The sequence below is a fragment of the Carassius carassius genome, chromosome 37, assembly GCF_963082965.1.
Source record: "Carassius carassius chromosome 37, fCarCar2.1, whole genome shotgun sequence".
Classification (NCBI taxonomy): Eukaryota; Metazoa; Chordata; class Actinopteri; order Cypriniformes; family Cyprinidae; genus Carassius; species Carassius carassius.
In genome coordinates, this window is record NC_081791.1 from 8,087,644 (window position 1) to 8,103,748 (window position 16,105).

General features: G+C 35.9%; 1 protein-coding gene across 1 annotated transcript; it reads right to left on the reverse strand.

Moving 5' to 3' along the window:
- Positions 1 to 2,793: 2,793 nt before the first annotated feature.
- LOC132117923 (troponin T, cardiac muscle-like) lies at positions 2,794 to 15,235 on the reverse strand. The gene is made up of 13 exons (XM_059527289.1): positions 15,196 to 15,235; positions 14,326 to 14,338; positions 13,122 to 13,169; positions 12,408 to 12,437; positions 11,976 to 11,997; positions 11,808 to 11,871; positions 10,342 to 10,458; positions 9,988 to 10,065; positions 9,799 to 9,906; positions 9,395 to 9,504; positions 8,299 to 8,389; positions 7,804 to 7,844; positions 2,794 to 2,974 (listed from the first exon to the last, which is right to left on the reverse strand). Exons 1-13 carry the CDS (start codon positions 15,226 to 15,228, stop codon positions 2,941 to 2,943), a joined length of 789 nt encoding a protein of 262 aa, XP_059383272.1. The 5' UTR covers positions 15,229 to 15,235; the 3' UTR covers positions 2,794 to 2,940.
- Between the last annotated feature and the right edge of the window lie 870 nt (positions 15,236 to 16,105).

Below are 16,105 nucleotides of genomic sequence, written 5' to 3' on the forward strand. Positions count from 1 at the left end.
CCTATTGAAGAATGCAATCATTTAAACTAGTTACGTTGTTTATTTGCTTCACTAAGGCACTATATTTTTATTATTAAATATATCTATCTTATCTCTTATTAAAATAATGCTTATGTGTCTGACTGTACACTTTAACCGTAATAAATCGTTAACACTTTAAAATAAGGTTCATTTGTTAACTACATTAATTAACATTAACTTATAATGATCTGCACTTATACAGCAATTGTTCATCTTTGTTCATGTTAATTTCCAAATTTAATAATACTTTATTAAAATCTTGTTAATATTAGTTAATGCACTGAACTAACATGAACAAACAATGAACAGTTTATTTCTATTAACTAACATTAACAAAGATGAATAAATACTGTAACAAATGTATTTCTTACTCAGTTAGTTCATGTTAGTTAATACACTAATGTTTAATAAATGAAGCTTATTGTAAAGTGTATGTATGTTGTTCTCCCGAGGCATGCTGTCGCACATCTGACAAGCCACCGTACGCAACAGAGAACACTCGCCGACAAATTGTGCTTGATACTCATTACCGCTGACACTTTCCAGCCAAGTATTTGATTCTTCCCACTTTCGTCGGTACTTTTGCATCCACTTTCGTTTCAGCGCTGGACGCGGAGGGGTATCTGGAGCCAGGGCCATAGCTGGGGTTTGCAGGGCCCCGGTGCAGTTTGTACCAGTGGGCCCTGTTTGAAATTGTTTAATTTATATGTTCGTTCTATTTATTTATTTGTGCTAATTGCACAATGTTTAAGTTGTCTCATGTTTGTAGGTGTCCAGGTACAGAAAACAAATAATTCAATATAAAATAGCACTGCATAGTCTTCACTGTAAAAATTTAATTAACAGTCAAACCAAAATGTATTCAGACACCTTCAACATTTCTCACATTATCACAGTTTATTTGCTTTATTTTGCTATACTCACTTACATTAATTATAGTGTCCTGCACCTACTATTAAAACGTTAAAAAAAAAAAAAAAAAATTTGGTTTGACTGTGCACTCATTCTTGTTAAAACTACGAAGTAATTCAGTCAAGAGCAGTGAATGATTTTCTCTCTTTCATTTTCTTGGATTAACATTACAGCAGCCAGTAGCTAAATTAGGCGCGGTCACTTTAAGAGACAATGAATGCATCCAATATAATAGGCTACACATCCGATTTTTTCTCAACTGTTCACTTTCACTTAAGACATAACCGACAGTTTTTTTCTAACATACTTTCCAAGACGGGTATTTTGACATATTCTGTATATTTTTGTCAGTACAAGAGCAAAAAGAGGCAAATTCGGTGTTCAAGTATTTTGAGACGCATATCTCTGCTTGAGCCTGAACACCAGAACACCTCAGTGCTGAAATGGGCTCTTACACATCCTTTTCTGTTTGTTTAAACTGCGATTTGTATTCGTTCGTTCAGGTGCAGGAGGGACTTCGAGGAGAACTTCGCAGAAGAGAGCTGGGTTCAGACGCAGCTCTCTCTCCGCGAGCGCACCGAACACCGAGCACCGTTGTTTTCATTCATATCTTTACAGAAAACGTATGCTATTATAACGATCACCAAGATTAGTATTATGGGGCATACACGCCAAATGCGTGGCATCGCGTCTCTAGACCTGCGCGAGGACGCGTCTGATCCATAGTCTGATCGCATTTTTGCATTGACTTTGTATGTAATCTCGCGCAAATCGTTGAACTCGCGTTAAATCCATGTTTTATCTTTCCATCTGATTGATGGCCGTCAGCGGTTGGGTAGAAGACAACAAATCCCATCATTCCACGCTCCTTCTTAGCGTCATCAAACCACGCGATTGTTATTGTTTTGATAGTGCGCCCTCTAGTGGTAGGTCATACAACCTGTATCTTTAAATATAAATGTATTAATTTTGTGATATAATAATAAGTTGTCAGTTATTTTCATTATAAGCACTATATACATTTACAGTGTGAGTGAATATGAAAGATGATTTATTGAGGAGGAAAAACCCTCTCATCCAGTTTTCACCTCATCAATCATTATGTGAAATATGGCATGTTGGCTGACAAGACTTTCTTTTTGTGATTTTAGTTAAAGGCCAACAAACCTCAAACATATGTATTCATTGTACATTGTACATTGTGACAGATTATGGAAAGTCTTTTCGCCATCAGAAAGCAGATATTTATCACTTCTCAAGAAAGCAGTTGTATTAATTGAACTGCTTGTTTTATGTTTACTCAAGATCTCCACCCTACAGTAGAAATGGCGGGCGGCGAGCTTGGAGACGCTTTTATGAGTCACACACATTCCACAGTGCAATTATAAAGTTCCTCCGGTCTTGACACAATATTGGAAAGCTTAAACACTGAACTGAAAATCCACCAAAAATGGCATCTATGCATATCATGACATGTTTAACATGTTCTGCCCATGATTAGTGGAATCCTTGTTTTGTGCAAATATTACTTTAAAAAACATTACTTGTTCTGCACTGACTTTTGGTTCAGATGGGCCCTTGTCAATGCTCAAGCAAACAATGAATGTGAATAGCAGAACAGTGAGTGTTGTATATGTTCCTGTCCCAGATGTTAATATGCAAATCATTTGAGATGAGAATCTCCTGACCTTTTTGACCCTGAAACTACAGAGAGGCCTAAGGGGACATTAACAGAGAGCAGCTGAGTGTGTGTTATTGTGCATCATGTGAAGATGTGTATTACCTTTATACTATGCATAAATACCTTTGTTTCTTAGGTGTAATTATAGTGCATTTACATGAAGCTTGAAATTTTTTTAATTTTTTTATTCTTTTTGTTTCGTACAGTGTTTATTCAGTGAGGACTAACTAAAAGAATCAGAATCTACTATACACAGCTCTCCAGGACAATCTCTTCATGATCTCTGTGGGGTTGTGAGGAGTCGAGTCTGTCTTTCAGCACAGCATTCACTTCCTGAAGCCTCTCTTGGTTCTCTTTGTCCTGCAGAAGAAAAACATAATAGCCAAGAGCCTTTAATTTACCTTACAGCTCTAAACCATGATTTGTTTTTATGTCATATTTACAAGTGCACTAGCATGACCTCAGAGCTAATAGAAACCGACTAAAAATGCAAGAGTTTATCATTATGTATTGCTAAGCTAACACAATATTAATCTGATAAGCAATAAATGAATACATAGTACACATACATCGTAGCTGAAATAGTCATTTTTTCACCTAAAGGTTTTCGCATTAAGAAATAAACTGTTTTTGTTAAGAGTCATCTGTATTGTGTAGAATGAGATAAAGACTGTACTCATAATATACTTTGTAAAAAGTGTTTTCATTTATTAATCATGATGTCATTGTGTTTCACTGAACACTGAAGAAAATATACATCCCACGGTATCACCACATCACATATGCAAATGCTGTCTCAAATACAGCAATTTGATTGGCTGCTGTGCTTTTTGATGTTTTTGACGCTTTCTTTTTAAAGATTTTTGTCGCCGTCCATACTGTACATACGCTAGCATAGTGTTGTTTGGTGAGTCGTAGCGAGAAAATTAGACCGTGAATGCTTATTATTGCAATTTACTAGCAAAGAAAACAGTAGAAGGAGCAGAAGCTCCAAACCTAGAAAGATCGATAAAGTCAAAAATTTAAATGAAAAAACGAGTGTAAAGTCATACACAAGGAGGAAATATTGAATGATGGAGAAAGAGGCAGCTCACTAGGTTTTGGGACTGATGTTCTGTCTCTGCTAAGTAATCACGCTGATTTTGGACATGCACAGGTAAATGCATCAGCAGCAGATTGCAACCCTAACCTCCATTCCCTGAAGTGCTTTATTTGTGACTCTCGCAAACGTTTACTGCCACAGAAGCAGCGCTGACAGGACTTTCACTCTGACATTGTATTCACAAGGAATTTTTTGTTGTTGTTATTTTCCACGCCTGAGGCAGGAGCTGATGAGTCAGAGTTTGTTTTCAATGAGAAAGCCCTCCAGGTAGTAACCACAGCAGGTAAAAAAAGGCAATATACCAAACCTTGAGAGAATATGGCAGGTATGTGTTAAATGGGTCATATGCGATTTCAAATTTTCCTTTCTCTTTGGAGTGTTACAAGCTCTTGGTGCATGAAGAAAATCTGTAAAGTTGCAATGACTAAAGTCTTAAATCCAAATAGATATTCTTTATCAAAGTTAAAAGTCAACCACTCTAAAAGAGCAGTTCTAACATGCCCCCTTATGTCTACATCTCAATGTGGAAAGATTTGCATGACGCCGCTGAAATGTTCATGCAAATAAAGAAGGTGTAACTTTGATTCTCGCTGTAGTATTGTTGCTGCTGCCATGTTGTGGAGACACTGTTTCATTGTGAAGGCGAAACTACTTTGTCCTTCCAAAAGCGGACACGATTAGAAATCAGTGGTTAAGTTGCATTTACAACACTGCTCCAGAACATTTCAACCCAAATATTCAAAAGTATGCAGCGCATTTAACGGAGGATGATGACTGTTTCCTGGGAGAGTAGCCTACAATGGCGGTGTCTGTTTCTATAAAGTTGGGCAATTCCAACTGTGCAAGGACAGTCTGGCACTTCTGACTCATGGTCTGTAAGTACGTTTTCATATTTAAAGAATTTACCACTAATTATTCAAACATGAGTTTTGAGCAGTGTAGAGTAGCGCATGTTCTTTGTTTCTCCAATCACAAATAAAGACATAGTTTTATGTTTACGCAGCGCAATACGCAACTCAATGCATTAAAACACAGTATAAGTCATAATAATTAGTAATTATGTCCCTACTGGATGCAACAAATGCCTTGTTTGTGATGGGTTTTATTAGTTTTGTCTCGTTGCACCCGGACACATCATCACAGTATGGTGAGGGGGGTAACATTTCTGTCACACGCTTGAGGCATTCAGCCAATCACAATGCACTGGATAGCTGGCCAATCAGAGCACATCTCACTTTTTAGACTGATGAGCCTCATAAAAATTTACGCATTTTAAAAAGACGGGGCATAGCAACAATAATGTACAGTAGTGCTGGGCGGTAAACCGGTTCATTCATACCGAAAACCGGTGTATATACCGTCATACTGGTGTATTTAATTACTCAGCGTTCGGAACAAAACGTTATGCTGCGGCGTGGCCGCGCGACACTGTTTCAGACGGACCCTTTACAATGTTGCACTTCCAAGCAGCGAATGCGAGACGTGGTCAGGGGGGCAGGGTTTCAGAAGCACCCCTGGGCGCCGCCATTGGCTAGCGGACCCCCACCTGCTGTTAGCATTCCATTGACTCCCATTCATTTTGGCGTCACTTTGACAGCGAATAACTTTACATCTGAGGCGTTTAAAGACTCCACTTGTCCATTAATTATTTCTAAAGAAACACGAAAATGTATAAAAGGCTCCATTAACTTGTATCTTACGTTATGGTCCCGTAGAAGCAGTTTTTGTAATAAATAGGCTAATGAGTGCGTCATAACCAGCGACTCTCTGTCGCACAGTAAAGAAATTACCGTATGGACAGGAGGAGAAGCTCGCAGGCAATCTTTTACTGTCTATGAGGCAATCGGCAATTCATTTTTCTCCATTGAATCCAATGGGGTCGCTGTGTCCATTTCTTTTATTGTCTATGGACGTGGTGAGGGTAAACACAGTAGTGCTCTGGTGTTACGTTATAACGCCTGTTTCACACATTCCGTCTGCTGTGCGTATTAACGGATTCCAGCTGCACGAAGTTGCGGTCATGGTGTTCAAGGAGAGGTGGGTCTGCAGCAGTGCAGTGATTGTAAACGTACTCAGTCTATTTTTGCTGTGCTGCAGGTGCTGAATTAAAGTGAAAGCACATTGTTCGCGGGAAAAATGAACATGGATTGACATGGAAACGCAGTCACATTGGTTTTTGGCCAGGTTTAAATTATACAAGAAAAAGAGCACTTTTAGATAAACAAGGAAAACAATATATATGTTCACTTTTATGGAAGCAGAAAAACAAAGTTCATTAAGACCCGTGGGATTGCTTGTGATAAAGATTTAAATGCAAAATGCACGAGACTGTTTCTGTCTGTGTTGTTTTAATTTTAAATATTTTAACAAGAAAAGTAGGCTAATTATTGTGTTTAAATGTTTTGCCGCTTGCTTGAGCAGCTTATTATACAAACCTAGAAGTAAAATGCATGAATAATGTGTTGTTTATATTTATTGAGTTTAAACTAATGTCTATATGAAAGATTGTTCTGTGATAAGACTTACGATGCTGAAATATATATATATCTTTTTTTTACATGATATGAAATCAAAACAATGAACAAATGTTGTGTTTGTGGACTAAACAGATGTGGATCAGTAGCGGACTGCAAACACGTCCTGTGTGAAAGCACAATGAGTCCGTACTGCGGACTGCATATGCACTGCAGGCAGATTATTTATATATAATATCCATTTTATGCAAGTGCTGTCGGGCTAAAATTGTCGCCAAAGGTGGCAACATGGGCAATTTGCTCCAGCACCTTAGCCGCAAGCACTTCTTGGAATATCAACCAGCAGAAAATGCATTGTACACCTGATTATGCATGAAAAAAAAAACCCGTCATAAACCCGAAAACCTGTATAATTTAAAAAAAAAAACAGTAGCCTAGATACATTTTTGGTCAAACCGCCCAGCACTAATGTACAGTATGTGGAAAATGTGTTTTTTGAACCTTAAACCACATAAACACATTTTGATCAAACCAAATACACAAAATAACGTTCTTTTTAGCAACGTCAAATGACCCCTTTAAAACCAAAACAATGCCAGATCCTGCTCAGTGGACACCAATCACCAACTCAGCAGTCTTCTGAGTGCCAAGTTTGGTAACACTTTATTTCGATAGTCCACTTTAGAGATTCTACTAACAGTAGGTAACTTTGCGAATACTACATGTCAACTAGCAGTTAGTAGAGTTTTAGTAGACTGTCTGCTTAATATCTTCTAAGACGTTCTTTTTCAACGTGTTCAACTAACCCTAAACCTACCCTAACAGTCTACTCTGAGAGCTAGTAGACATGTTGTTGCAAAGTTACTTATAGTTATTAGAATGTCTAAATTGGACTGTCAAAATAAAGTGTAACCCCAAATTTATTCATCTGCATGCAGATTTGATGATGAGTAGATTATGTATAATAATACATCTCATCATTTAGAAATGAAATCTACTATTTTACATTTTGGTGAGTTGGTGGATTATTCATATTAAACATGAGTTTGTATGATAGGTTTTTATATAATCTGTTTACGCCACAATATATTTATATGCACCTAAATAATTGGTTTACAATTTTATTGATGGTTCAGTTGGACTGAAAAGCCTATTTAACACTTGCCAAACCACTGTTGTAGTTTATTTATGTTGTGCGCATGAAATAGACACCTAGCACAGCCAAAACAAAAGAAAATTGTGAAGGCTATTTTGGCTAAAAAAACATAAAACATATAATAAATAAATAAATAAAAGTGTTTGCTGAAATTTTTGGGCCTTAATAATACGTTATATTGAATATTCAGCAAACTTTTATTATAATTTATACAGGAAATAATGTAATCAAGGCAAAAATAGCAACTAGAAACTGCGTGCTGAATATTTGAATCAGACCTCAACACTTAGAGTTTTCGAACAGAATTTTCAGAATCTGAAATCATACTGAATTCATTATGGTTGAGAAAAATGAGTGCATGTAGATGTACCTAATGATGGGTAAATTTAGGGGTGTTTGTTTTTGTGTTTTGCCTTTTTTTCATAAAACTGGGATGGACAGACACAGATGAACTCACATTTTCTGGTGATCACTGACTCTGTTCCTCAGGATATTGATCTGTAGAGAGATCCACAATCACAAACACTAAACATCTCACTGGATAACATCTCCTCTCTCAGGAAACTGCAGATGTGAGGAGTTATTTTTGCAAACTCTGAACAATACTTTCATTTTGTTTCCACATAATTAGATCCATGAAGACATTAGATTCAAGTGAATAAGACTCCTTTTCTATTATGTCATTTTAATAGTCAACATGAAATGGTGTCACAACTAATTATAATTATATAATATTATGCTTATATGAAACTAATATTATTTCCTGCCTTAACTGTAAGACTGCAATACTGAAAATAGTAGCCTCAGTTGTCTTAATATTAACCAACCAGCCAGAAAGGACCAATATATTACACTCATATAGCATGAAGTGTAGATTTGTATACATTAAAAACAAAACGGCTCATTTCTGATTTCATTGACTCTCATTGGGTTCAAGTAAAACTCAGCTTACCTCATATTTCTGATGGGTAAACTGGTACTGTAACTCGAACTTCTCTGCTTCTAGTTGACACATCCAGCTCCACAGTTCCTTTGCTTTCTCCCTGGTAAAAGAAGAAAGAGAAAGAAGTAATATTTTTTATTAAATCCGTAAACTGTAATAGTATTTTTACTCTATGAAATACTATTACAGAAGTTAAGGAGTAAAAGAAGTTTTACTGAATGAATGGTGAGTTAACACTAATCATTACTTGGTAGAGGAATTTGTTTATTTTGGTTATTATAAATAATATACTGTATGTACAGTAATTATCATATTGCTGTTACTGTTTTGCTTTGAGTGTTTAAGAACACTCCTTATGATTCATCAAAAAATTAAAATGTTGCCATTGTTTACTTATGGAAGCCTGTTTCTGCCATTAAATAATAATAATAATTAAAAAAAGAGGTAATTGTGACTTTATCTCACAATTTTGACTTTCTTTTTCGCAATTATGAGTTATAAAGTCAGAACTGCAAGATATGAACTCGCAGTTGTGAGAAAAAAAGTCAGAATTGTGAGAACAAACTGACTTTATTTCTCAGTATTGTGACTATATCTCGCAATTCTGATTTTCTTTTTTTCTCACAATTATATCTTTATATCTAATAATTGCATGTTATATAGTCAGAATTGCAAGATATGAACTCACAATTCTGACTTTTTGAATTGTGACAGAATTGTGAGATAAAAATGACCAGATTACGCAATTACCTTGTTTTTATTTTTTATTCAGTGGCAGAAACGTGCTTCCATATTTACTCTCCATCATGTCATTCAAAAACTAAATTACTTTATTTTGTGGATCACAAAGAAGTTTATTCAGATTTCTTAGTTTTTTTGTTTCTCCCCAATGGAATCCAAAATAGTTTTGTTGCCAACATTCTTCTAAAGATCTTCTTTTGTTTTCCATAGAATGAAAGCCATACAGGTTGGAAACAACAAACAGATGAATAAAAAGGCAGAATCTTCATTTCTGCATTGAGCATCTTTTTAACTGTGTTAAATTGTACTTCTTGAACTATTGTGGCATATGAATTAGTTGCATTTGTAGAATGACTCTTCAAACCTGAGAGCAGATTCGCTGGCAGTGTCAATGTCCAACGGTTTGTGCCGATCACTAAGAATCTTCTTCTTCTTCTCTCTCTCAGTCTGTTTCTTTCCACTTTTTCTATCTAACTGCAAAACAAGTAGTGACGATGTATTTTAATAAAACATTGATACTGACGAGGAATTTTCTGTTCACACATTTTAAAGTGTCAGTACATTTTAAAATGCAAATCATTCTAATTTGTTGATCTCCTGCTGAAAAAATAATAATATTAGCTATGTTAAAAGTAATAAGCTATGTTTAGTGTTGCTTAATATTTTGGGGGGAACTGTGATACACTTATCATTTTTTATCATGTTTCTTAGCAGCATATATATATATATATATATATATATATAGTCTCATAATCTCTCAGCTCTGACCTTCTGCATGTAACCACCGAAGTACAGACTGGTGAGCGTCTTCTTCTTCTTGGCATCATCATCCGCTCTCTTTTTGGCTTCCTCTTCCTCCTTGCGAGCTCTTTCTTCCTGAACATTTGAAAACCGTAAAGGATTTGCTGTGTCTGTTGTGTCCATCAGTGTGAGGTGAAGGGAAATGTTTCCACTCACCTCCAGGCGCTTCTGTCGTTCCCTCTCGCGCTCGCTGCGGATCCTGTGCTGCTCTGCTCGCTCCGAGCGCCGTGTCTCCTGCACAATCACTCACTTTACAACTCTGATGATTTCAGTCAAACATCACTCAACAAGAGCTCATGGGGCCATTCATTCTGTAAAATGACAGAGCTGATTGTCTGTTGAGTCCTTTTCAGGCTCATTCAGGCTTAAACTGATCACTAATAGACCTGCTGGAATGTTTTTACTCTAGTTCACATATTTGCCATAATGACCGCATATTTGTCTTTGGGAAATAATTCATTTATGGTTAGTAGCTTTACATAATAAGCAGCTACAACCTTGCTGACTTACAATCCTATCTTTAAGACTGATGAATTCCTCCTCCTCCTTCTTACGGCTTTCAAAGTGAGCTTCAATCAGCGTCTGGAGCTCATTCAGGTCCTTCTCCATACGCTTGCGATGGATGTCCTGGGGCGGGAGGGGGAGAAGCAATTAAACAATGAGATGGAGATTTGAGACAGTTGATCTGCAAGTTCAGGTATAGACAAAAGCATGAATCAAATGCTCATGTTTCATTAACTGCCATCTGAAATGTGTGGGTCGACTGAAACATTCGGATGCTTTTGTAGATTTGCTGGATTCTACAAATCTTCTAATGAATGTTTTCGTTTGTCAAGATATGTCAGTATGCTCTCGAATGAAGTAAATGGGACGTTAGAGAATATTTTAAACTCAGTCCTGCAATTTTTTAGTAAGAAAGAAAAAGAGAAAAGAAAAGAAAATGTGTCTGACTTTGGGTCAAAATGAGCCAGAGACCAGGCAAAATTGTTACAGAAAATACCCCAGATATTTAAAACGCTGTACAAAATAATAATAATAATAATTACATTACAGGAATTATAAACTTATATTTTATTGATTGATAATTATAAAATATAAAAAATATTGTCTTTTATTATCTAATATTTCATAGTATCCTAGCATTGACTGTAGAAAATAATAAAATGTAAAAGATTGGGCTAAGATTATTATTATTATTATCAATGACACATTAAATTGATTAATGCTGCTCTTTTGAAGCATCTATTCATCAATTAATCCTAAATCTTTTTTTATAATTAATTTTTACTAGTAGATTGACATCCATTATTAAAAATATATATTTTTAATCGATTTAATTTCCAAAATTATATGGAATATATGCTTCAGATGGTGAAGTTGTTAAAAGACAAATGCCAGTCTTGACCTATCAAAATCAAAATAGTTTCATGGCTCTGGGTCTTGCAATGTAGCCTGGGAAAACCCAGACTACTTCCGGCGAATTTCAATTCTCTCTACAGAATAGTCTGGCAAAGAGGACTATCTAGCTCGTTTCTGTGCCGCCGAAATCGCGGCACCAATCAGAAACGTTGAGGCGGGGTTTACACGACGATGACAGCGCAGCGACGGTAAAGCAGATTTTGTACATTACAAAGATGGATGCTGCAGGGGAACATTCGTTCAAAACTGCTATCGCGTCTGTTTTAAGTGATTTAAACTTTAACTTTGCATTAAAACCCGAGCAAAGAACAACACTTGAAGCCTTCATATCTAAAAAAGATTTTATCGCATACACGATACACTGCATACGTCATCTCCTTCATCGATCTGATTGGTTTTAGGTCTATCCAATTGCGCCCAGAGGCATTTGAACGAGGTCCGTCGGTGACGCCCCTTTAGAAACGAGACGTCTAATAGGCTTTGCCAGACCCTAACTCAGTTTCAACTGAAAAGGGTCTGGTTTTAACCAGGCTACTTGCAATGGTAACTGTACTCACATCAAAATCAACTCGTTCTCCATCTGGAATCTTTGGCGGCACCAGGTTCGGCAACATAAACGGTCTGGAAAATATAATGATGTTTCAAAATTCTTTATGAAACGAAACCAAGTACTGTTGATCTTTAAAAACATCAAAACCAATAAATGATTCTTCAACTATACTTACTTTGGGAATTTGGGTTTAGCTTCTTTTGAAGAATCAAACATACAAACAAACAACAGAAGTTATTCAAAGTTATATGAGATACTTTTACTTTTAGAACTATAACTTGTTGCATATATCAATCAGGCATGTCTGATTATAAATACCGGAAGCTTAATTTGCATAAACCTCTTTTGTGTTCTCATAGCAGTTATTCCACAATAGCAAACGGTTACAGGCACTGAAGAACGCGCCATAAAAGCCATAAACTGGATTTTATTTCTGATGGAATGAATGTTATCATAAGAGGATTGGGGATGATCTAATGCTTTGAAGATATAGTTATCCGGAAGGGTGTGTGTGTCGTAACACAGGTTTCCACATGTTTCAAACAATTACTGGAGAGCTGTAAATCTCAGGTTTCCTTTCTAAGCCAGTGCAATAAAGAGCAAATACCTCCTCCATCTTCTGTCTCTTCTTCACCATCTGAAAGCAGGGAAGGAGAAGAGGTTACACATGGGTAATCGGCATCACTGACAGAACCAGAACAGAGAGACAAAATTAGATACTGATACTGACATACCAAACACTCGTCACTTCAACTATACATAGAGCAGAATGTTTGATTCATCCCAAGTGTGTGTGTGTGTGTGTGTGTGTCATGCAAAACACCAGATTCCAACAGCTATCAATGTTGCTTACAATCGTCTTTGTCTAAATCTACTTAAAGTAGATATAGCGTTCAATTAAACATTTATTTAAACTCGTTTTTAAAAGTGTTATGGCAGGTCAAGCTGCAGTGGAGTTTGATTTAGTGCATTTTATAACACTGATGACATTTCATTTATTTATTTGAATCCCTTTTGCTTCAGAAAATAATTCCAAATTGTTCAGTTCAGTTGGGGCTCTTATGTTTGTGTTTGGAATAATAAAAAATGAAAAAATGGTTTTGATTTTTGGAAGATAGTGGCATGTAGTGTTTTTTTTTTCAATGCAAATATTTTCCTTTTCAGTCCAAAAGAATATGCCATTATTTCTTTGAAGAAATACCTGATTACTTTAAATGACTTCAGTCTGAACTCTTTGTGATCTCCTCACATTATTTTGTATTTGTTTTTTGACAAACTTCTCTTTTTGAATACTGTTTTGAGGTCAAACTGAGGGTCTCACCATGTTCCTGAGTGGTCTCTTCTTCTCCTCCTCCTTCCTCCTCATGAGCCTCTGAACATGGAGAAAGTTGAAGGATGGATAGACTTAGCTTGCATTACGGTCAACTATGATTCATTGTTTCCCTCATTAGTTATCAAATGACATAATGATTCATTTGAGTTTAGTCATTCCATCCAGTTGAAAGTGTGAATAACACAAAATCTAATAGAAGAGTGTGTGGAAGGTGTGAGTTCATTTCTGCGGGGCGAAGGAGCTGTATACCAGCCGGGACATAATGTTAGATTAAAGCATACCTCAGATCTCTCAGATGGTTACACACTTACACACAGCCAAACACACGTCTCTAGCCAGCCGCACAAATGTTGTCTATGATATAAATACGTCAGCATGTCTGAAGTCAGACCACCCTTAAAAAGTATTGTAGTACAGAACGTAGGCTACTACCATTCTCTGAGTTAGTTCCTTTCCTCAAATCTGATGTTACTGCATGTGGATTACGGCTACATTGTTCATTTTACTTTGTAACTTTTTGAGTAAAGTTAAAATAATAGAAAGAGCTTTGGTGATAATAGAGCGAATAATTATTAGAATGCAGATTTCATGTTGAACATTAAATTAAAATATGGAGAAACAGCATTTTTTTTTTTTCATTTTAGTTAAATTATGGTCATATGCTGCCAACGGAAGCAGCATTGTTCAGTTCCTGAAAGGAGTTAAAACTGTCACTCACATTTTTGAACATAGATTTTATAGTGCACGATCCAAACTTACATTTTTATAATTCATGAATGAAAACATTTTGTAACATGATATTGATGTACCATTTACATGGTAATGCAATGTCTGATTTTAAAATGGGTTTTAAAGGATGAATTTTGAGATTTTAAGTTTTCAGTTGATATACAGTTTCTGATGATTTCTAAAACGTGATGGAGAAAAAGGCAACAAAGACGTATTTTTTTTAACAAAGGTTTTCAACTCCTGTTATAATGTAGATTTTTGAAGGTGCACTCTTGTCATAAATTAATCTATTACTTTTCCTACATCATTTTTAACAAAAAAACATTGATAAAATATATATATTTAAATATATATATTTTTATATATATATATAAAAATGGTATTGCCATGCTACCATTGTACATTTCAGTGTTAGTGAATGGCTAGTGCCCTTTGCCTTTAGCAGATTCGCAGTAGCTACCTTCCTCCTCCTGCTCCTCTGAGCCACACCATGCAGGTTAGGTAAGAAAACAAACAAAAACACATCACGAAAATGGAAGCTAAGAGATCTGACGACAGTGAAACACAGTAATGGGTTAGTGATGATATGCCGATGCTTCAGGACGTTCTGCTCTACTTATTCCATATTTGTCATTTTTGGGTGTGTTTTGTTGATAGCTGACAAGCCGAATTAACAAAACTGCTGCATCTCACAAGAAAAGCTCAGCATTCACGCTCATAAATCTACATGACGGTTTACCATATCTTGCAACCACAATTTTACATGTCAGAATATTTATGATTTTCGTTTTAAAACATCTAAGGTGTAAAAACCTGATAAGCGGGTCGTTTTTGAAGGTTTTATCATAGTGGTGTTATCTTCTATTTCAAATATCAGTGCAATGACACAATTCTTTAACAACCCTGTTAAAAAACATGCTGTATCTTTTACATAAATCTATGTAGCTGCAAGGCCACTATTTATGACCTACTTTAAAACAAGAAGAGTATTTTCTTGTTTACAGTGGAAGTATGAAAGTAATATTACGAAACACAAGACTTACCCTCCTGCTCCCTAGAGAACAAGACACAATAGCGCTGTTATTCCCACGTGTTCACACAGCTCAATACTTTCCCAACAGCTGCCTGAACTCTCAGATTAAATATACTTATCAGATGAGTGGGATATATGACATGCAAATGCTATTCAAATGACCAATAACACTGGTCACCGTAGCATGCAGTTAATGCACAGTATTCTTATTTAAACAAGGTAATATTACTAGAAAATAAATATTGTAAGAGTATTTGCCATTGATGGATGGATGATAATCGAGCAATGAACTGGTACTTACTCGTACTCCTCCACTTCTTCGATGTCTGACATTTTTCCTCTGTAATGAAAATGCATTAAAAAATATATTATAATAATATTTAAAAGAATAATAATATAATTGATCCCCCCAAAAATAATGTTTTTCTAAACATTCTAAAAACATTCTTCTTGCTTTTTATTCTAAACATCCATTTTTCTGTACATTAGTAATATACTGCATAACAGATAATAATATTCTTACCTGATATATCAACAGAGATGTGTGAAGAAGGGCTGTGCTAAAGCTCTGGCTCTCCTCTTGATGCTTATATGATTGGGGCTGGGGCTGTTTCTGGGGCTCATACATCTCACTCAGTGTGCTTATTTTTACCCTCAGAGATAAGTGGAGAACAGTTGAGCAAACACTCCCTAAAAGGCCGCTGGCATTGTTATGGTGCAGAGAATGGCGATGGCTAATGTCCAGATCTACACGAGTCTCTTAGAGGTGTCCTCTGATAACACGAGGGACTGGTTAGTCTCTGTCTGACTCACTTCATGGCACCATGCTCACCAGTCCACACCTCACTCACACAGGCCTTATGCTGTTGGAATACTTCAGTATTCTGAAGAGAGATGTCATTCTGTATTGTAAGAATGTAGGCATTGTTAGGTGTTCTGAGTTTTCTATGCAGTTGCTAATGTGCTTTGAGTAATTACTAGATGCATATATATAATGTGTAGCTCAAAGATCTGCACAAAAAGTTAGAAATATAAATAATATTAATGATAACATTTTTCTTAATTGTTATAATATATATTGGTAATACTTCACTTAAAGCCTTTATGAACAATGCATTATATATTATTAAAGGGTATAATGCATTATAAGTATTTATAATGTGTGTTGTAAAACATTATATCTTGTCGTAAATAATTATAACAGAATTGA